General features: G+C 48.1%; 1 protein-coding gene across 14 annotated transcripts in view; it reads right to left on the bottom strand.

The window, feature by feature from the left end:
- Window positions 1-23,424, bottom strand: part of SCMH1 (Scm polycomb group protein homolog 1) — a 76,033-nt gene that overhangs the window by 5,188 nt on the left and 47,421 nt on the right. For 9 of the 14 annotated variants that reach the window (XR_008238652.1, XM_052810657.1, XM_052810664.1 and 6 more), the window contains 6 exons: window positions 15,162-15,394; window positions 14,463-14,589; window positions 13,195-13,395; window positions 12,332-12,517; window positions 6,129-6,260; window positions 187-390 (listed from right to left, as the gene is read on the bottom strand). Coding sequence is in view for 13 of the 14 variants with exons in the window: in XM_052810657.1 (XP_052666617.1) it covers window positions 187-390; window positions 6,129-6,260; window positions 12,332-12,517; window positions 13,195-13,395; window positions 14,463-14,589; window positions 15,162-15,394 (1,083 nt within the window). In the remaining variant the exon portion in view is untranslated. The remainder of the gene's footprint in view (window positions 1-186; window positions 391-6,128; window positions 6,261-12,331; window positions 12,518-13,194; window positions 13,396-14,462; window positions 14,590-15,161; window positions 15,395-23,424) is intronic. The other 5 variants (XM_052810666.1, XM_052810667.1, XM_052810665.1 and 2 more) reach the window with 5 other exon arrangements.

The following is a 23,424-nucleotide window of genomic DNA, read 5'->3' as shown; positions in this document are numbered from 1 at the left end:
TCTCCGTATTTCCACCCGCCCATCTGCCATGTCTCTAGAGCTACCGTTAAACCTAACAGACTACCTGTTTAACAGTGTAGAGGCCAGTCTCTGGTACTTGCTGAAGTTAGAAAGGTGTAACTGGAGTTAGAAAAGCCCTTTATTGCCAAATTTACAATCGGAGGGCTGGCTTCTTAACTCTCTTACCCCCAGAGCTAAGCCTACGCAAGGCAGAGGTACTGCCCTGGGTGAGGCTAGAGGGTTGGTGCAGGTGCCTGTATCCTTGCAGGCGATAGTCTCTGGAGCTCCTGCTGTGGCTGGATGAATTGACAGAGTTCAAGGCTGAGTCCATGGGGTCCAGGCGAGGCTCCAAGGGCCCTGGGAGGCCATCTCCCAGAACAAAGGTTTCACCTAGAACGCACCAAGCTGCAGTCAGTGCACCCGAACGCCACGCAGCCCGAAGTTACCGCTTGGCGGCAGAAAGCAGAACCGCAGCAAAGGCAGCGCTTGCGCACGGCTGCGGGAGCAGGGCCGAACCACCACATTGGCGGTCTCCTCCAAAGCACGGAAATTAAAACAGGCACTGCTAAAGAGCTGCAGCCTGGTGTTTGCCTGGCAAACAGCAGTCCATCCAGTTCGCGTTAGTGATAATGGTTGGTAGCCATACTGGAGCAACAGCTCCTCTGTTAATGCCACCACCAGCTCCGGCTGCAGTCCCATGTCCTTACTGCTTCCAGAAGCCTTTCTGTGGCAGTGGGGCACCGCGGTGGCAGGCTGTGGAGCGCTGCCCGTTCTGGATGCCAACGGACACAGGACTCACACAACAGCCCTGACTGGGGAGAGGAGGCTCCCCGAGGGGTCAAGCGCCGCTCATCACCCACATTAGTGTGCAAGGTAACGGACCAGGCATTTGGGGTTGTGGGGCATATTTAGTAAGACTCATGCTGTAGCCTGGATAGCAGCACACATGCAGAGCAGGATGGAGCAGCAGGCTCCTCTGAGCAGCTCAGCTGCACCGTCATGGCCTTGCAACACTCTCACACCGTGCTGATCCTCCAGCCCCAAAAGCAAGGTGCCAGTGACCAGCTGCTCACCCCTCCTGACCTCTTGCTGGGCCCTTTTTCATTGCCTAACCAAGATGGTGACCAACACCCTTTGCTGGGACATGCGCAGAGGGCTCTCCCTGAGGAGGGGTCCCAGCGTGAGACTGGCTTCCTCAACTTCTCTTCCAGAAACATTTAATTTTCAGCTGTCAATGGCAGTATTAGGATGGAGAGGCTGAGGAAACTATCTGGGGTGCTATATTGTATTGGCTGAGCCTGCAAGATCTCCCTTTGCTGTTACGCTGTGACAGCTTCATCCTAGGACCACGTGTTTGTAGATTTTACTATGGCATGCATAACCTAGTCTGAGTCCAGGTGGACCTGATGCCTCATGAGTCAGCCTCAAATACCTGTGTTATTTATTATGAAATACCTGGCAAGTTCGTACAGCCAAAAAGGAAAGCAGCTCCTACAACGAGGGGTACTGCCTGTGCACTCTAGGCTGGGCCGCTGCATCTGGCTGCGAGCTGGAGCTCCTCTACCAGCGTCCATAGAGGAGACCCTGAGGGCAGCTCACAGTCCTGAGCTGCTGCCACTCAAACACCACGGTAGGTGAAAAGGATGAAGAAACCTGAGCAACTGCCCCAGCCAGGCCCTGGGTTTCTTCCCTGGGACTTCCCAGACCACAGCAGCAGCAGGTGAGAAGCCAGCACAGTGACATAGTGCTGACCTGGGATGGTGGTGAGGGTGCAGAGTCGATACTGCAGCCTGTGAGACCCAAAAGCTGTTGAGATCTTCCCAAACTTTCCCGCTAAGCTGATGCTGCCATGTTCCAGTGAAGGGAGATGCAGCTTGCCAGGGCCTGAAGTGGTACCTGAGCACTGCAGAGGCGAGACCCCACCAACTGGGGCAACCTCTCTTGTAGGCACATTATTTTCCTCTGGTTTCTATGAACTACAGGACCATTCTGTGAACTGGGATCCTCTGGTTTCAGTGCTTCTGCTGTCTGTGTTTGAGCAGAGATCCCAGAGGTGACTTCAGCTGGAGGCAGCCAGCCCATACCTTCCCTGGCTTCATCTCATAAGGCTACAGAATGGAAACATCCCTCTTGACTAGCTGTTTGGCAATTCAGTGCAGCAGATATGAGGTTATCATCTGCATAACTGCAACCCTTTATCTCATGGGCTTTGTTACTCTGCACTTCAGGCATTTCTGCCTTTCTTTGCTTTTAGGTCTCTGGGATGCTCTCAGAAACCAGCAGCACATCCTTAAAATCTCATGTAGAAACAGTACTAGTGTGAAGACTGTTATGCGACCTGTGCTGTGTGCTGGCCCACATGTCACTAGCTTCCCGCGTGGGTAGATGTGTTTTCACCTGTTCTCTATGCATAAACGAAGGCTTTCTGACTCATGACTATTCCTGAATAACTTTGAACCCCTCCTTCACTCTCTCACCACTTTCCCACCATCCCATTTCAGCACAAGACCAGATGCAAACCCAGCACTGAGGTGGCTGCTCTGGCCCAGGGGTGCATAGAGATTCCATGGCCCAGGCACAGAGAGACTGACACAGTGGATGTGACTTATACCAGTGGCACTCCATAGGAGCTTCTTCACATTTGGTCTCCTCTCCAACAGGACAGTTTTGCTTAAAACCCAAACCACTTCCCGTTAAAGATCTGTGCAAAAGGGTGATGTCTGACTCGCAGGAAAGTGCCGAGGCATGAGAGGGGTCAGTGGGCACAGCCCTCTGCACCGGTCTGGATGCTCTGTAACAGGACGGTGGCTGTGAGCATGGGAACAGGTCTGTGCTGCAATCTCCATCCTCCAAGGAAAGCCAGTATCCCCTGCGAGGTGACACACAGCTTCAACTTGCCAGGAACTCCCGGGACACTCGCCCCAGATGTGCTGGGTCAGGCAAACGTGCGCGTCTAACTGCTCGTGAAGACCCCAAAGCTCACACAGAGGGGGGTCGTGTCAGCAGAAGGAATTTCTGGGCTCAGCTAGAAAAGACTACAGCTTGGAAGGCTGGAAGACCATGTGCACAGGTTCATGTCAGTGCAATGCTAAGGATCCAAAACTCACTCTCAGAAAATATTTACCTCGACAATTAACACACTGTCGTTATTCTGATGTGAATGCACTGTGATGCATTCTTCAAATATGTGATCATGTTCTCACACGTGCTTATGATCATACATCCGAAGAAGAGGATGAGGCCATGCAACTGGGGAGCACTACTTTGTTTTGCCCAAGAGGTAGAATTGAAGCTGCATGTTCATCCTTGGGTTACCTATCTCTGGATTGGTGAGTGCTTGGTTGTGCTGTAAATATTGCAGCAGAGCTGGAGGCTTCTTGGCAGAGTCAATGCAAGAGAGATTTAGGATTTTCTTAAAAATACACACACACAGAGAACTGCTCAGATGAATCATACCTCCAGAAAGAGGAGAGGGAAACAAAGCAAGAAGGGAATGATTACTAGCCCTGTGAATCATCTGTAGCAGAAGACAACACGCTTCTGCAAGTGGCAGGGCACAGACTCTGTTCAGGCATATACACTATCCAGAATCCTTTCGCTCTTGGTAACTAGCTTCAGAGCAAGGAGGAGGTGCCTAATTCTTAGGCAGATTTCCTTATACAAACTGCTAGTTTTAAATAAAGGCTTGCATTTAGAGCATTGTAAGAAAACATGCCACGATTAGTGGCAGAGAGGCAGGGAGCAGATAATTAAAGTTTAATTAAACAAATAGTGCTATAGATTCAAGAGTGTTGTTTTACTGCTAAAACATGGAGTTTGGCCACAAGCATAAATCTGATTTGCACAACTACTAAACACCCACTGTTTCCAACAAATGATAGTCTTTGAAAAGCAGGTCCCCACTGTGCTGGAACTGCAGCTTTTTAGCAGAAAGCTACATAAATGCCACTGGATGCAAGAGGAAAAACAATGTAAGAAGTGAGATCCCCTCCTCGTCTTTCTGACTTCTTGCCAAAGGCTCCATGAACGAAGACTTCCCACTGCTACTCGCTGCCTTCTGTTTGGCAAACTGGAAACTGTTCAGGTACTGTTGTCTGTCACACTGCTGAAGCCAGAATGCGCTCTGCTGGGGGAGTTCATCACCGTAAGAAGAGGTACCTCCTTGCTCGAGAAATATTCAGTATCTGGGTATTTCAGGCTCATATTCTTAAAATATATCCTCTGAAATGCCAATATTCCCACCCGTACTTAAATTTCATGGTGGAGGAGGATGAATAGGCTTTCAGCTGTGGGATAAAAATTAATTTCTAGACAGAATTTGGAACTGCACCTCATTTCCCCCTGCCCTGTACTGTATTTTGCCCTGCTTGGACCAAGAACAGAACAAGACCAAGTTGCTGTAGGAAGTTCACACACCAACAGGATCATCACCCTCACATGAAGGCACGCCTTCTGCCCACTTGTCTCTACTTTTACAGAAGAGGCTGGAGTATTCTGGGCATCCAGATGGCATGACCCATTCAAAGGCCAAGAGATAATTGAATAGACTTTGAAGTAGACTAAGAATCAATCTTGTAGACAACCTAATATAGGTTCCTCCTTGGAATTACCCATTACAGAAGCCTTCTCTCTTCACTGGCAATACAGAGAGTGTACAATATTCACCACCCAACCAAGGCACCTTAGCCTTTAGAGCACACCACTGCACTTCAAGAACAGGCCAAACACTGCATGTTCCACCTGCTGATAGAGGAGGAGCGGACAGGCTTTGCTAATGGTTACCTAAGTGCAGCAGTTGATGTATTAAAGGAGAATGTCAAGGAGACCAGCAAGGACGTGTATCTAGAGGTGAGAAACAGACTGGGCCTCAGGGAACAATTTTTGACTTGTCAATATGCTGGAATAGATGAGACAGTCCCACACCTCACCCTGTTCTTTGCTTCAGCTATGTGACAAACCTACAATTTTAATCAATGCAGATACCAAGGCCACTAGAAACTGTCCATCATAGGGTGCAAGTTCAGATCAGCTGTGCTTAGATACGGGGTCAGTAACCCTGAAGAGCACAGGGCACAGTGATGGATGGAGACTAAAATTACACTACAGCGCCGGGAGGCTGTGCACTTTCAAATCTGGGTTCAACAACCCAAGCCCAGCAAACTCAGCAAGAACCAGGGAAATGGTGATTCTAAAAGGACAGCAACAGAGCACAAACCCGCTGAACTATAAGCCCAGCCAAGAGTCTCCAGCAATTTTTCAGGGACATATTACAAAGAATTGAGACTAACACCTTGGCAGATTTCACCATTAATTAATTAAAAGGCTTCAGTAAGGTTAAATCTCCAGCCTGCATTACGGAGTGTTTGCAGTTCAAAACAAAAGGGAAGGTGGAAGTGTATTTATTGAAGGCTCCTGCTCAGGCTCAGGTGGTCCTCCAGCTACCCGGACCCCCTGGAAATCTCCCACCTGCAAGGGACACCTGTGGACCACATACCAAAGACGACATTTCTGCAATTGCTTTTGAGAATGTGGCACAGCACATCTGTACCAGCATTACCCAACAGACACTGCAGGAAGCAGCAGCACTGCGGGATGTGATTTGATCTGGTTCAGCTGGTGGAGCACACACTAGTGAGACCCTCCCTGCTATTTAGGGAGGATTGTGAGGAACAAGATGGGATCCTGGGAAAGGGCAGCATGTTCCTGGCCGTACAGCTGCACATCAGCATCTGTACAATACACTGCAGCAAACCATCATGGAAAAATTCAGGGGAAGATTGACTGAAGCAACTGGGGCAGTTTTATGACTGTTAATACCATGCAGACCAATGGAAGCTAAAATACGGGTAATTAAATCCCAGATTATATGGTATTAGATGATGACTATCAGGGTTAGAAGGAATTCTCCCTGCGTTCCACACGCCTTACACAACTGCTTGGGGAACTTGCCTTGGCATAAAGTGGTTTCTTCACTTCTCTCTGAAACACCAAGCACCGATCCATGCCACAGACAAAGCAAAACAGACTTCCTAAACCCACGGCTCGATTTGGCACGGCAAATCTAATCCTGCTGTATCCATTACAAGTTGCTATAAACAGCCTGCTTTGGGAAGAGACGCAGTGCTCACCTTCCAAAGGGTGACGGTCATTCTTTGGTAACTTGGGGGAGAGAGGAGCACTGTATGGAGGGGAATCTTGGGAATATCGCTTTGTACCCCGGCCTGGTCCCTGCAGAGTGCCGTCTAACGAACTGCTTCTGTCTAGGAAAAGAGAACAAGCCCTATTTAGGAGTGGAGACTTTCTGGGAAATTCAGTCTTGCCAGAGTCAATTCAGACTCGCGTGCATTGCCAGCCTGGTAACAGCCTGTTAAAACTGCAATCCAGCACATCTGTCAGTGCTTAACATTTTATATTTTGCTTTGCAAGTTTTGTCAGAGAAAAAGGGTGGTGAGAAACCTAATGAAGAACCTTAGCCACGTTTTGCCATATTTCACCCCAAATATCACCTCTGATTGACTTAATTCCATTTCTCCTCATTCTACCCCTTGGCTCATCCCGCATGATTCCTGCTCCTCCCCACTCTTCACCTTTCAGACGCACATAACCCTTGGACGATTTGCAAACGCTCTGTGCCATACACAGTGCTTGATTAAACTGTACTCAAATTTTCAATCTTTCCCCAAATGGATCCCTCAAGCGTCCCAGCTGTCGCTGCTGCTCTTCTCCAAATGCTTCCCAACGATGGGGTTCTCCGTATTGTACATGGCAGATGAGACATCAGGCTGGGCTGCGAGACGTCTCTTTGCAGACGGCTAAAGGCTGCGCAGAAAGTGTCAGGGGGTGGATGAACACAGAGAATGGAATGGGAACAGCAGCCAGGCAAGCGATTCAGTGGGTGGCAGACCATGCCCCATCTGGACAAGGCATGGTCAATTGTGAAGCAATGAAGAGGTTACCCACCAGCCGCTGCCTGCCCACGTGGGCCACCGGTGCTCCCGGCTGGCCCCTTCCAGCTGCCCCGAGCACGGGCGACACGTGTGAGCCTGCAGTGTTCGAGGTGTGCGGGGAGAGACGGGTGAAATGCTCATAGACAAATGTTGGGAGCTGGACAACACCACGGAGCAGCCCCAGCTGCCGATGCAGGGCAGGAACGGGTGCTGGAGGGGTGACAGAAATACGGTGGGGAGCGATTGGGACCGGACACCAAGGGAGATGCATCATGCCAAAGAAAGAAATGAAGGTACAGATGGCTGGGAAGCATCAGACAGTCACAATTTAGTTGACTAAAGAGAAATAGAAAGGTAGAGAAAAGTATCTGTTCTATCAAAATCCTTTGGGGAAACAAAAGATAAGCTGCTTATACTGAGGTCCTGGGACTCCATACAAGTATGATCCAAAATCACTGTAACATGATTAGAAAAGACAAATACTGTCCTCAGGACAAGTCCCTGTAAAAAACATTCATTGCCCAGACATAGATGAGAAACAAATGCTCTTAATCATGTATCTGGGTATCTCTAAATGTAAAACTGCATGACTTTCTTCACCAAACAGTCACAGAACCACAACAAAAGGGGATGCTTTTTAAAGGTTTCATCAGGTTTTGTTTTGGATTATTTTTTTTAAATTGGTTGATTTTTAAAGTAATGCAAACACAGAAGGTCAGGTTGTAGAAGATAACCCAGAGAATCAGAAGTTAGGTCAGTATAAATTAATGGAAGGATAAACCAAAAGTAGGTCTGTAGTTAGGGTGTCCGATTTTAAAGGACTAATTTTAAGAAAATAAAGAAATGGAGTAATATATAGAGCTGCGCTCAGCACTCACAATGCAGATCATCAGGAAAAAAAGAAAATACCTTCAGTTCAAAAGATGCCATAAACATCATGAATGTGTATCATCAGTGAGGAAATAATCTGGGAGGAAAGGACCCCAAATCTAAGTGGATAAATGTTTACTTTGAGAATGATGCTGAGAACAAGCAGATCATCTACTGGACATGAAAAGGACCTGCTCAGCATGTAGTTGTATACCTCAGAGGATGGTGAGTACAGGGACAAAGTGAACTTTTAAACTCATTCTGTCTTCTGACACAGTGCAAAGGAAAAGACAGGACCGCATTTTCAGCTACAGAAGTAACAAGCGCATGGGAACGGAGCGAGAGGATACTGTGCAGAAAGGTAAGGATTGAGAAAAAGGACAAAAAGGTTGTCCTTGCCTGCAAATGATGGGACAGCTTTGAGGGATATTTCACCTCACCTAGCTTGGGAGGCTGGTGGGGAGGAAGAGAAGCACATCTGCCCATGCCTGGGTTTGTGCTGTTGGCCATCCCAAGGCAGTCCGGACAGATGCCTTTACAGTCAGTGAGAGTCTGCTCACCTCATCAAGTCAAAGTCAAGGCTCCTACTTTAGGATGCTGTAACTTGCACTGATTGCACTGGTGCCTTCTCCTCAACTGCACAGCGTGCCTACACAACTAGCTCAGGTGTTGATGCCTCTGTGACATCCACCTGCGTTCAGTAAAACAAATCCCACCCTTCAGTTCCAGTTGCAGCCATGCTGAACACCAGGGCAAGGCTCAAGGGATAAAAGAAACAGGACAGGAACAAAAATATACACCGTTGACTAAGAAGTGGAAGTCAAATAACTGAATGTACTCAAACCGGGGACATGAGGGTGCACAGGATGCCAAAATGTAACTTAAGAAAGAAGGCGCACATGAAACCCTGGGTCTGCTGCAGCAAACTGTAACAAAACTCAGTGACGCACTGCTCAGAGTGACTGGAAACATGGTGCTAACATTTAGAAAAGAAGGTGAAAAAATGATTTTGGCAACAAAATGCTCACGTCTGACCACAGCAGTACTGCAAGGGTTGTAAGAGGTTCTGAAGGAAAGGGTAGGGAAAATCTTGCAATTGCACATGGCACATACTGCGGTAGGCGTTCATCAAAGGAGACTAACCCAATAGCTTCCTTATCATGGGAAAATAAAATCTAATAAAATCTATCAGACAAAGGAAGAGCGGTCAATCTCATTTACCTGGAATTCAGCAAGGCGTTTGATATGGAGAACCACTAGCTGAGACAGAGAACGTGAGGATTACCAGAAGCCTTGTTATATGAACAAACATCTGATTTGAGGGAAAAATCAGTCAGCAGAGCACTAAGCCACAACATGAGGCTGGAAAGCAATTGCTAATAAATTTTCTTGAGGATCATTCTTGAGCCCAGTGTCATTTAATATTTTTATTTATAACTTTGGCACAAATTTTAGAGGTTCATCAATGAAATCTGCTCATGTCTTCCCACATCAGGCCAGATAAAGTAGCATTTGAAATTATGCAGAAAAAATATATATAGAACAGAGTAACAGAACGGAGGTAAATCCAGCAGCAAAACACAGATGTGCACTTGAAACATTGTCCCATGAGCTGGGAACTTGCAGTTGAAAATAATGGGTAAGAAGAACAGAGTATGCAACCAGGACGGGTTGATCATCACCTGCTACAAGGATACAGTGACGAAAAGAGGCTTCCAGAGACATTTATTGTGAACATGGTGGTGCCAGTGCTGTGGCACCAGGTCCCCATGAGCTCTTCCCCAGAGTGCTAGGTGGCACTCTGGTCACCTCATGAAGTTTAATTCAAACCAACACTAGATGAAGAGAGCACAGAGCCTTTCTTACCAGAGCAGCCAAAAGGTGAGCTCCCCTGAAGGATACAACTGCTCTCTAACTACTTCCAGAAGAAGGAAAACTGGGTTAAACTAAAAGACAATGTTAAGACAAGGAGACATGGATACCAAGCTGCCCAAGAACAAATCTGGGCTAGAAACTACAACATAGTTTCTAAAAATTCAGCAAAAAACCTTGGAGCAGGCTCCAGCAGAAAAGCAAAATCCCCAAATCCAGAGTTAGTTAAAGCAACACTGTATGCTGTGGTGCCCGTAATAACAGGACCCAAGGCTCAGTGGTCCAGAAGGTCCCTCCAGTCCTATGTTTTCAGATGGCTTCAGATCAGACCTACCTGTTCACAACATTTCACAGTCCATCCCTGTTCCTATTAACAGCAATTAACTTCCCATTTTCTTGCAACTCTACTGTTTCCTGATGTACAACTTGATCTATTTCCCCGTATTTCCATGATTATGCCTTACATAGCAAGAGAAAATGCTAGGATGCAGCTGACCTAAGGCCTGCTGCAGACCTTCCCTCTTTTGCCCCAAGCACACACACGAATTCTCCACGGCATCCACATTGGTGCTCCTGTAAAGCGAGTTTGTTCTGGGAATTGAGACCAGCTCCCAGTCCTAACCAGTGATAGTTTTTTCTAAGAGCCAGCCCCATTCAGGCACACAAGCACCTGTACTGTAGAGGAAACAAGGCAGGACACACAGAGCTGAAGGTGAGAACAGGGCAGCCTTGACACTTGGTGTGATTTAAGCTGATGTTCAACTGCATCCTCATTCTTCCATGACCAGCCCTAACCTCTCAAAATCGCCGGTACTGTTTCTTTGCCCTCACCAAAAGCCACTGTAATGCGTAGATAACAATGTTTATCATCTTCTTTAAGGTGCTTGAGAAAGGTGTTAGATGACCAGATGCCCAACAATCCCTGAGATATCAGTATAGACTACAGGACTAGGTGTTATCACTTCTCTTGACTGTTGTTAATCTTTCTTTAATCCCTGCAAACACCCTAAAGAAGAGTTCAGGATGGGCAAGTCTCAGCATCGTGTCATATCTGGTGCTCTGCCTGAGATCCCTGAATTCTGACTTTGCTCTTTATACTTTTCTACCCTGCCAGGCAACCCAGCTCTCAGCACAGACACCACTGACATCTCATGGTGGCTTGAAACCATGTGTGTGAGCTACAGGACCCTCTCCATCCAAGCCTGCTACCATGCCCAGACCCTGGGTCCTCTTCCTCCCATTCTGGTTTTGCTCTCTCTCATGACAACAGGATACTTCCACACTGAAACATGGGGATTTCTTCTAATTGAGGATTCCCTAGAGGGGTAACCTCTAGTCCCAGTACCTAGACATGCTGCTCCTTTACTTGCCACAGCAGCCAACCCACTTCCTACAGCTCCTCTTCCTACAGCACAGCATGGCTCCCTGCTCCTGGCATTGCTGGCTCCAGCATGGCTCTGCACAGCCCCAGCCTGCAGGCAGCTGATCAGCCATGGAGGAAGCAGGGGACAGTCACTCCAAGATCCTCACGCTCTTTAGACTCTTGCTAATCCCTTCCCCTGAGTACTGGTGCTTCGTGAGATGCAATGAAGCACTGTGGCATTATGCTGCTGCCCCTAAGCTTCATGCTTAGCAACTTTTTCTTTAACAGTTCTTCCTAAGTGCTTATTCTTTTACATTAGAAATTCTTGCTTTTCTCATCAGAGCCATAATTATCCAAAGGATTAACTTTGGAAAGACCTCAAACAGTACAACAGCTATTTGCTGACTCGGGGGGCAGAAAGACCGTGGACAAAATAAGACAGGAGAGCAGATCAGCACAAGACACTTGTCAACTACCTAAAGAGGGTGCAGATAGCTTTTATCCTCTCCACAACTGGCATTCCTACAGCAGTAGTTCCCCCAGAGGCTCACAGCTAGCATGGGGAGGCAGCTATCACCCCAGGGGTTTCTGCCACTACACAGCACTGCGGGGAAAACTACTGGTCTTCTTGTTTTCCACCGCTTTCATTTAAGAGCAACTTTGCAGCCTGACAATTTGCATTGTGGCATGAACTATCTTGCCAGGGGTGTGTTGCTTCAACGCAGAGGAGCATTAGCCATGCCAAGAAAAACAAAGCCACTTATGCCTCAGATCGCTGCAGCGTACATCATCCCTGAACAGGCTATGCTTTCACCAAGGGCTGGATGTGCTCTCTGCTGGCAGCAGATTCATGGCCAGTGTGTAAACCACTCTGCTAGGTTTTAATTCCATTTCTAATTACAGTTTACCTGCTGCACGTTATCACTCTTCTACTTCTCATGCAGTCTTTCACCTTAATTCCTAACTGGATGAAGTCACTATAATCAGATTGCAGGAAGTGGGAAGGACTGGGGGACAAGGAGAGGAGGGAAGACAAGGAGACAGCACGGATGAGCGGAAACCTACAGGCAGAGATGGAAATCAGACCGACAGGCAGAAAATACGGCAACTTGAATCCTGCGCAAAAAGAGCCCTGCGGGCATGTGCATGACACTGGGTGTGATGCAATGAACCCTGCAGAGAGGGCTCTGGAACACACGCCTGCCTCCTGAGATAAAGATAAAATCTGGGTTAAGAGCACCTGGGGTCCCTACAATGCCGCCCCCGCCCCAGCTCCTACCTGGTAGATACCTGTCGTGGTCGTACTCGTGTGAGCGCTGCATGTGGCTGTTCTGAGTGAAAGGCTGGTTCCCAAAGAGGTTGTCACTGCGAAGATTGTGGCAGAGCTTCTCCAGGAAGCGGAGGACGTAGGTGATACTGTTTACTGCTGGCAGGTTCAGAGTGTGCTGTTCCCGATCAAACACAGCTGGAGACAGAAACAAACAGAGCCCAACACGTAAACCCCCAGCAAAGGCAGGAGCCTACGCCCAGGGCTGCACAGCCAGCTTCTGTATCTCAGCATCACTGGTCTAGACTAGAGCAAACAAAAGCCACTGCCTTCCGCTGGCTGAGCGCTGGCGAGCTTGCTTCCCTGGGACAGGCTAAAACCAGTCTGCTGCACCCAGCATCAGGTATGGGGCTGCAGCGCCTGAGAAGCTGCGTTTGAGGGAATGGAAAGGCATTCAAGGAGGGGCCTGCACTTCCAGCATCCGGGTAAACACAGACTTAAAAGCAAAATTAAAAACCGGGGTGTTTCTTGTCTTTCCATCAGGAGTTCAGAAAATCCCACCCGATCTGCCTCCTCCTGGGGGCTCGGGCAGTGCTGGGGGATGATAGGTGAAGCATAACGCTGCCCAGGCTGATACCAGGGCTGCATGCTGCCTTCTCCAGCAGCTGTGCCTGGAGGCCACACTAACTGCTCTGCTCTGAATCAGCTGCTAGCTGTTGCTTCACTGACACAGATGTTTGGCAAGAAAGAGAAGACAGAAATCTTCTGTCTGCCCCTGGCCCATGACTGCACCAAGCTTCAGGAGAGACATCTTCCAACGAGCGAATTCTTGCAATGACATCTCTGAAGGCAAAGTGCTGCGGGCCAGTTCTCACCTGAGATGACCTCTCCCCCGTGGCCTTGTTTTAAGAAGGAGAAGACTGTTTTCTGATGATAAGCGCAATCAATGCAGGCCTGTACTGCTTGCTGCAGGACAACAGAAGCTCGAGCTGGTCCAAAATGGTCCGGCAGCTGCTGAACCTTCTTCTTGTCTAGGTGGGGCCCAGTGCTGCCATTCTTGTTCAAGTAAATGCAAACTGCCAAGATGAGAAATGTGTTTGCCATTAACCCACTCAAGAAAGCAAGAAACAGATGCCTAAAAGCCAACCTGAGAGATGCTGAGATTTTAAGACGGTCAAGTCACTCACAAAGGGGAATCCACCATGACTGCCTGTCTGCATCCTAACAGCAGAGCCACTTATAGAGGGGAATCGCCTCCAAAACCTTCCTGCCTCACACTCACCTTCCAAGCTGCTGCTGTTTCTCCTATGCTTTGCCCAGCACTCAGGCTCCCAAAGGCAGGCTGCAAAGTGGCTCCCATGCCTGTGAGGTAAGGTGGCCACGATGTTCAAAGGAGATGAAGGCACACAGCCTCCACTTTTTAGGGAAACTGGGTTCTTTAGGTTCCTCTGAAAACAGGCCAATTATGTTCTGGGGAAACAGAGGGCTCAGACCATATCCAGTGCTTGACTGAACATATAAAAAGCAGTTTTGCATTAGACTTTCCCGCCCAGATTCATCTTCAGCTACATCTCACAGGTGTAGCAGAGCATATAGTCTGCACTGCTGCTCCTACTACTTCCCTTGCTCCCTCTTGTCCCCGTTTGCCTTGATAACCTGGCTGAAGCTGAACAGATCATTGCCACTGTCATTCAGCAGTTGTTCTGCATCTTGCTGTAGCTTCAGCAGCTGTGCCTGGCATGGTTTGGGAGAGCTCGCACTCTGGACTCACGAGAGGTGCTGCACACCGTACTGCCTCTGGGCATGATGGGCCACAAGAAATGCCCTTCGAGAGCTGTGGAGTCACTAGCATGCACGTGGTAACTCAGGGAAAGGGGTCCCTGCACTGAACAGATGGACTCGCAATCTTCCTATGACTTCATTATTTCCAAAATGGACAGAGAGATAAATGAACAGCTGTCCTGAACTCGTGTGCCTCTCTTTTCCTCCCGACACACTCTCTATTAGGCCAGCCTTTCTGGAATTGTAACATTTGCTGGTTTACAGGTTTAGGAAGAAATGGGAGTATCTTGGTGTGTCACTTTCTGACTGATGCAGCTCCTAACTGTGCAATCTTGTCAAGAATGTGGTTCGAGACCCTTACCTGTGGGAGCCTGCATGGCAGAGCTGGGGATTGTAGCAGCATCCTGGGGCACAGTGCTTGTGTCTGGTTCTGGGGTACTGGTTGTTGGAGAGGTGGGTGCTGGGTTCAGCAATGTCCTAGGTTTCCTCTGCAGAAAAAGAGGAGATATTTCTCCTTTTATCCCTGCTCTCCTTTACGACCCATGATCACTACACTCTCTCCTCTGCATCCAACAGACAAGGCACTGTGGAACATGACACACTTCTGATGGTGATGACGGGGAGACGGGTTCTCAAGAACCTAGTAATCAATATGTGTGTATTTTATAAACCACAATCCTAAAAAAATAACAAGCCTGAGATCTGCCACCTCTGCTTGACTTAGACTAGCTACACACGATGGACGAAAGAGCTTATTCCACCGTTTGGCCATCCTGTCATGATCACAGCATCTGCCATGCTACTTCACAGCTAATGAAGCTTTGCAGCTCCAAAGACACGGTTTCTTGATGGAAATGATCTTTAGGACACAGACATTCTCTACAGCTCTGGGGCTGGACTCTGAGGGATATTCCCAGCCCACAAACCCCTTTTGTCTCCTACTTGCTGCAGTCATACAGCCAGAGGTTGAGACAAACGTGCACAACACACGCATGCACCATCCCATGGCAGAACTTGCAGCACCTGCTTTTCACCCGCCTGCATCAGCATCAGCTTTTACCTTACTGCCAGGCTTGGGGCCTCTCTTTCTGGGGAATTTCAAAGGCTCCACTGACTTGGAGGGTGTAGGCATGGGGTGATGGATTAGCGCTTTGGTCGTTCGACCACGCTTCTTCCCTGTTTTGCGACGCCTTTGCCCTTGTTGATGCCCCAAAACAGTCTTTGTGCTACTGTGCATGCTAGGTTTCTCCGAGTTTACTTCGGAGGCAGGTAAAGGGCTCTTTGGAATCACAACTGAAATAAAAAGAGAAAAAGCAAATATAATTAAATCAGGCGAGAATCAAAACAAGACCAGCCTCCATCTTCATACAGTGTCACATGGAAAAACCTGAAGTATTCAGAGCCCCCTGAATGGAGGCTACTGCTCTCCATGCCAGAATAAAAACCAAACGCACTGATCCTTGGTTCAGCACTGGAGCTGTGGGACACTGGGCTTAGCCTGGGTGGGCTGAACTCCAGAAGGATCACACTTTCAGCCATACCTTCCTTCCTGAAAATAAATGGCACCTACACCTCTTCCTTCTGCGAGTGGTGACCTGCCAGCAATCATGTAAAATGCACTCAAAAGCATTCCTAGGGGAAGGATCAGTCAAGACCTGCCTGATTGTCACAGAGCCAGTGCTGTGCTGGAAATCCCCTCTTTCAAGGCAGAAGTCAAATTTGCTCTGTCCCTAAATTACCAGTGAACTGCAGTGGAAGGTACCAGCTCCAACCTCGATGCCTGCAAGGACTATTGCTCCTGGCCCTGAGTAAAAGCTCATCTCAGTTGGATCAGCTGACCTGCTCCTATCACATACTGCCAGAGGTAAGCAAAGTGCCAGCACACAGTCCATTCCTTCTTATCTTCTCATGCTTTCCATAACAAAAGCAGGTTTCTGGTGTTATTTGCCCACGAATCCCCTGAATTTGGTCATTCATCTTTCCCAAGTCCTGCTAAAGGCTAAAGATGAGCTGGCCCAGCTCAGCAGACCAGTATTTCCTTTAGATTTAAACTTCTGCTAAAAAGAAACAAAACAAAACCCTCCTAGATTTTGAAAAATGCACAGTGACCTTTAGGATGTCTTGTTTCTCAGACCTGGAAACCTCACTCTGTATTCAACATGGGGGCTCTGAATTCAAAAAAAAACCCCACTTCTGAAGTGAGGGGCTTTATAGCTAAGTAGAAAATCTTGGCCAAGGAAACAGAATACAATAAAAGATTGATACCAGGATGGCACGCAGCCCTAACAGTGGCAAAACTGTGGGTATATAAAGAGATTTTTAAGGTTTTTCTAACGAGCGTTTTATGAGCAGTTACTGTGAGCAAGGACTCATTCCCTTGGCACAAAGACACCGTTTCCTGCCGACAGCTCAGAAGGAGCGAACTGAGCTGCGTCCAACTTTCTAGGGGTCTGGAGAAGATCAGTGGGCTGCGAGGTGACAGCAGCAAGCCCAGAGTCAGGGGATACTCCAGGGATGGGGCAGTGAGCCGACGGCTGTTAACTACTTCACTGCTAACCAAAGCACAGACCAAGCAAACGGCATAGAATCATAAAATTGTTTAGGTTGGAAAAGACCTTTAAGATCATCGAGTCCAACCATAAACTAGCATTGCCAAGTCCACCACTAAACCATGTCCCTGAGCACCACATCCACACATCTTTGAAATACCTCCAGGGGTGGTGACTCAACCACTTCCCTGGGCAGCCTGCTCCAGTGCTTGACAGCCCTTTCGGTGAAGGAGTTTTTCCTAATACCCAATGTAAACCTCCCCTGGTGCAACTTGAGGCCATTTCCTCTCATCCTATCACTTGTTACTTTGAAAAAGAGACCAACACCCACCTCACTACAACCTCCTTTCAGGTAGTTGTAGAGCATGATAAGGTCTCCCCTCAGCCTCCTTTTCTCCAGGCTAAACAACGCCAGCTCCCTCAGACACTCCTTGTAAGACTCGTGCTTTAGAGCCTTCACCAGCTTTGTTGCCCTCCTTTGGACACACTCCAGCACCTCAACGTCTTTCTTGTAGTGAGGGGCCCAAAACTGAACACAGTATTTGAGGTGCAGCCTCACCAGTGCCAAGTACAGGGGGACGATCCCTTCCCTAGTCCTGCTGGCCACACTATTTCTGATAGAAGCCAGGATGCTATTGGCCTTCTTGGCCACTGGGCACACTGCTGGCTCATATTCAGCCGGCTGTCGACCAACACCCCCAGGTCCTTTTCTGCTCGGCAGCCTTCCAGCCACTCTTCCCCAAGCCTGTAGCGCTGCATGGGGTTGTTGTGACCCAAGTGCAGGACCCAGCACTGAGCCTTGTTGAACCTCATACAACTGGCCTGGGCCCATTGATCCAGCCTCTCCAGATCCCTCTGCAGAGCCTTCCTACCCTCAAGCAGATCAACACTCCTGCCCAGCTTGGTGTCATCTGCAAAGTGACTGAGAGTACACTCAATCCCCTCATCCAGATCACTGATAAAGATATTAAATAGAACTGGCCCCAATACTGAGCCCCGGGGAACACCACTTGTGACTGGCTGCAAACTGGATTTAACTCCATTCTCCACCACTCTTTGGCCCCGGCCATCCAGCCTGTTTTTTACCCAGTGAAGAGTACACCCATCCAAGCCAGGAGCAGCCAGGTTCTCCAGGAGAATGCTGTGGGAAATGGCGTCAAAGGCTTTACTAAAGCTGTTGTCTAGGTAGACAACATCCACAGCCTTCCCCTCATCCACTAAGCAGATCGCCTTGTCATAGAAGGACATCAGGTTGGTCAAGCAGGACCTGCCTTTCACAAACCCATGCTGACTGGGTCTGATCATCTGGTTGTCCTGTATGTGCCATGCGATGGCACTCAGGATGACCTTCTCCATAACCTTCCCCAGCACCGAGGTCAGGCTGACAGGCCTGCAGCTCCCCGGATCCTCCTTCCGTCCCTTCTTGCAGATGGGTGTCACATTTGCTAACCTCCAGTCAACCGGGACCTCCCTGGTTAGTCAGGACTGCTGATAAATGATGGAGAGTGGATCGGTGAGCTCTTCCGCCAGCTCCCTCAGTGCCCTTGGGTGGATCCCATCCAGCCCCAGAGACCTGTGTGTGTGTCTAAGTGGTGTAGCAGGTCACTAACCAATTCCCCTTGGATTATGGGGGCTTCATTCTGCTCCCCATCCCTGTTTTCCAGCTCAGGGGGCTGGGTACCCTGAGAACAACTGGTCAACCCATGGCGACTGGGCCTCATCACCTGGCATGGCTGGTATGAGAAGATGTGTATAAGGTCCCATCAGTGGCAGCTCATTTTGGTCTTAAGTGAACAAGCCACTGGAGGTGAAGGATCCATTCACCAGCTTTAACTCTGGGCTACCCTGTGCTCTCCACAGGGAGACTGGGCGTGAATGAACCTGGCTGCCAGGTCCAAGAAAATCTGAGCAAATAGTTCATTCAGGCAGCTCGAAACCAGGACTGGTGTTATCTCACAGCAGGACTAGACAACTTCACATGGGCAGATGCACCAGCCAGGCACTCCTCCAGGTCTAAGCAGCCACCAGGACTCCCAGCCTCCAGCCATGCGGGCATCTCTGTCTCATGGCAGTGCCAAAGACGGCCGTGTAGGGGGCAGGAGGGCAGACAGAGCTGACCCCCAGCTGCCAGCTCAGTGTCACGGCGAGGCTGCCTAGCCAGGGCACATTTAGGAAGCAGAGGTCAGCAAGTACCACAGAGATGGGCCAGGAACACCAGGTGGTACTCCTCCTGCTGACGACTGCTGCCACTGGCAAATCTTGTGTACGCTTCCACTCGCTGCTGTGAGATGATGAACTCTGTCTCTGCCCTATCGCACTGAGCTCCTGGGTGCTGCTGCGAGTAACCTGCACAAAAAGTGAAGTGCAGAATTGTCTTCAATTGGACCTGCAGTTGTCTTCAGGTGGTTTACACCCACCCTAACCTCACTTTGCACTGGCGCAAATAACACAGTGCATGGTGCATCCAGGAACTGACCCCATTCTGCTTGTCACGTAGGCAGGGTAGAGATTTCTGGTGCCCTCAATTTTTTTGTTTAGTTTTAATTTTATTTCCTTGCTTTTGTGCATTAGCATTCTGTTTCAGATGCTGGGGAGAAGTACACTGTCATTCAGGCATCTATCTAACTTCCCAAGTAATGTCTTTTGTGTCAGGCAGATACAGAGAATCACAGTAGAAGTAGGGTTTTACTAGTCCTTGTTTGAGATGTTAATATTAACGGCAAGGCTACTTTGCTGGCAAGAAAAGGAATATGATAGCTCAAATGCTTCTTACAGTTGATGGTTTTCTAGGACAGTGTCACCTTCTACAGGTGACATCTGGAAGCGAGCAGTGCTAGCAGAGAGGAATGGCACAGATAGGACAGGCACTGATCACTGAATTGCTGTGCCTCCTGCCTTACATGTGCACGGCTGATCTCAGTGGAGAAATATTTGTATTAAAGGATTTACTAGAATCCCACAAGTTGATAAAACAAGGATAAACACAGGTAAAATGCTCTGTACTTCAAAGAAACTCATCAAAGGAATGTGTAAACCAATGTGGGGGGCTTTCTGTTTGCAATCTGCACCAATGCTAAGTGTCTAAACCAAGCTGTGCTGCAATAAGGTTTCTCTAACCTGGAAGAGAAATTGAGGATTCTACAGACAAGCTGTGAACCAAACACACAATCTCAGTTTTACTAGTGAAAAACCCACAGAAATGGTGCATTTGGAAGTTGGGATGCAGCAGGCAGAGCAGCTGAACTGCACTCGGCTCCCAGGCTGGAACCATGTTGGAGAGAAATCCCAGTGCCAGGGAAAAAGAGACTGATGTCAGGTGAACTCCTAGTGTGCAAGCTTTCACTGTATAATTTTATAATAAAAAATGGTTTCATCTTTTGGTGCAATAAATGCTAGGAAGATCTATTGTCCACTTCAGCCGTAAAGATATTACAGGTAACACTAATTTGCCAAGCTTAAGGAATCAGTTTTGGTTTTAGAGCAGTGAAAGCTTGTAACTCGGTGCAGACAGACCACACAATAGGAAACCTCATTTCATTCAGCCACACCAGAGGAATTTCCACTGTGCCTGCAGCCCCTGGCAGCACGTCCCTGCCACAGCCACAGCTCCCGCCGGGATGGAGGAGCTGCTACACCTCAGAAGACTGTTCAAAGAAACAGGCTAAGTTACATCTAAATGTGCAGCCAGCCCAGGGCATAAATACACAGAAAATGACATAGATTGTTACTTTGTGCCTAGTAGTATTGCTGAATATGCACTACTATTTTTTCCTGTGGCTGCTTCAATGAGACTGATACAATGCATAGATATTTTCCTGACCTAGAGTGATTTAATGAAACGAGGTCTTATAATCCCACGATCTAACACCATTCAGCAGACTTGCCTGGCTTTTTGTTTGATTTTAAGCAGGATCTGAGAAAACACCAGCCAGTCCTAATTCATTTCTCTTGCCCCTGCCAGATGTACTGAGCTGCACGCAATCAGCGTGACGAGGAGACACCAACCACTTCAGAGCAGAGTCGTCCCACCGGCTGCACCTCCACAGCAACGGCACAGCCCCAAAAACACAGAGGTATGGCTGGCCATGCTGCTGTCTTGTCACCAAGGCATTCATAACCACTTCCAGTGACTAGATGCTTCCTAAAGAAGCCTAAAGTTTTTGCCAGCTGCCTGTTAACTTTCCTTCAGGATTTCAGCCCCTGATGTTACAAGGACATGGTTAAGCAGCACGGGATTGCTGCAGCAAGGAGCAGTGCAGAGTGCTCAGCCCTGCTTGCACCCACTGAGCTCCAGCAGTGGTAACAGCTGTGCCCAGCAGGCAGGCTCATCTTGCAGCTGCAAACCATTGCCCACAAATCCTTTGACTGCCAAAAGCTTCAATTTACTGCATCTTATTCAGCTGGTGATGGTGCCAGCCCAACAGTGAGCATCTGCCAGGGACATCCTCACCTTTTTCTTCCTTGTACCACTGTCTTCACGCCATGGTGAGCCACCGAGAGGAGCCAAATTTTCAGAAAACCACGTGAGGTTCTCTTACTTAAAAGAATCAACAATTTGCTGTAGCTGAGAAAAGCAACGTCTCTCTGCCCCACAGCTTTGGTGCTCCCATGAGCTCTGAGCAATCTAACGCAACTCCAAAGCTGGCCTTGCTTTAGGCAAGGAGTTGGGCCATGCAACATCCAGAGATCCCTTCTAACCTGAATTATTCTGTGATCTGAACTCATGGTTAATCATTTCAGCTCATTAATGGAACAGAAAACAAAATGAATGAAGGTTTTCTGCTGGCTGAACTGTTTTGTTTTGGGTCATACAGGCATCCGGTACAAGGGTTGACATGGAGGAATGGGCCAGCTCCTTGTTGGGCTGTCTGGCATCAGATTAGTTTGGCTGCAGTGAGAAACATCACCCTAAGGAGGCAGCATCAAACATTGCTGAACTCAAAGCCAAAGAAAAGACAAGCACCACTGACTGGGCTATTAATCACTGAAGGATTATTTTAAACAAGAGCTCTGAGCTTCCTGCAGAAACAAAGAGACTTGACAGAGAATTCAAGACTTTAGGGTCTATTTCCTAATGCCAAAATATCCCTTGCCAGTTGATACACAGCACCAGCAGCACCTGCAGCTGCCCACCGCACTGTGACTCAAACTATTATTTACAGAAGACTCTCTAAAGTTGCCGTCCACACTTTGAGGGTTAGCCAATACTAGAAAGCAGCATTTGTCACTCATCAGCTTATCTCAGGCTTGTCACAGCTTGAAGAAGACAAAATTATGTCCTTGGCATAAGAATAACAAAGCTAAAACATGTAGGAAAATAAGGAATAGAAGAGTTGAAGATGGAGAACAGTTTCCTACCTTTCTCTCCAATACACCAGCTATTTAACAGTCTGCATTTACTAACAGCTGCTGGACCACAAAACCTGAAATCTCCATTTTACCTGCTAAGGGCTACTGTACTCTCAGATGCAGCTGTAGCTCACACTCCTTCTCTCTAGAGATATCAGTAATGACCATTACAGTGTCCTGAAACACAGGGGGTGGTTTCTGGGAAGACTGAACACACCATTCATACCCATTTTAAAGCATCTATGAAGAATGCCCTGTAGGCCACCTGTCCAGTGGTTCTTTGGTACTCCAGCTGCCCCTTGTCCCATCTTCAGCAGTTCACGGTCAGAAGCATGACTCAAAGAGGTAGATTAGAGACACATTTAATTTGCCAGAGAACAGAAATCTTGTTGAGATCTGGCTAAATCCTTCCCTGGATGCAGCAGTTCAAACCTAGACATCTTGAAGGCTGGAGCTGGACACGAAACAGAGCTCAGTGCCCGTCTGAGAGCAAGATGTGAAAGCTTCAAACCTCTGTGATTCTTCCCAAAGCAGAGACCATCATCACTGGCCAACATGAGCATGACTGGGACATAAATGTGGGCTCTGGGAAGGCTCAAGACTTGGTATGACCTGAGCTCTCAGCAGGCTAGGCAGACAGAACACAGGAGAAAAGATCAGAGCATGGGTGGAAGACACGGGCTCCTTGCAAAGATGGGGATTAAGGACAATCCTTCAAATCCTGGAATTTGAAAGTCAGAATGCAATTATTCTGATAATTCAGTATTTCCTGCAGGGATTCCTGCTCTCCAGCCTAAAACATCTGCTTGAGCTAAGGCTGAGAGACCAGAGGATACATCTAATACAATAATACAGCAAGAGGACCCAAGCGCTGTATGATTCAGCATGTTCTAGATGTTCTCATGATCAGTTATCTTAACTCTCAAAGATGCATCTTCTTTTTACAAAAGATTTGTCTAGATTCAGCTTTCGACTACTGAAACTTGCTGTTGCCTTTGCTGGAAGCCATGAGGTGTTTATTCACCGATCCCCTCCCACACCTCACTGGCCAGTGGTTACACAGCAGCACGCACAAAAATGCAAACCCACAGTCCCTAAAACTGTCTCATCCTGCCTATCCTGACGATCGTGTTGCATTTTAATGTCCGGTTTTGGGCTGGACATCCATAGGCACATGAGGAAGAGAGGTTACTTAAAACTAAAGCAATGCCTTATGCATTTGTTGAACCTGAGAAAGGCTCTGAACATTCACCATGAGCGTCTCATTTCTTAAAGGCTTAGAAATCTGCACAGTCTGCAGCAGCAATTTTCTTATTTTAATTGTTTGCATGTGCTTGGATGAGCTCTGTGCACTGTAGATGCCACTGTACATCCCACTGGCACAAGCTGTAGCATTTTTATGGTTGTTTTATTTACAAAAATAAG

The sequence above is a fragment of the Harpia harpyja genome, chromosome 16, assembly GCF_026419915.1.
Source record: "Harpia harpyja isolate bHarHar1 chromosome 16, bHarHar1 primary haplotype, whole genome shotgun sequence".
In the NCBI taxonomy this organism is placed as follows: domain Eukaryota; kingdom Metazoa; phylum Chordata; class Aves; order Accipitriformes; family Accipitridae; genus Harpia; species Harpia harpyja.
The sequence above is the reverse complement of the archived record's forward strand: the minus strand, read 5'-3'. Positions and strand labels throughout refer to the sequence as shown.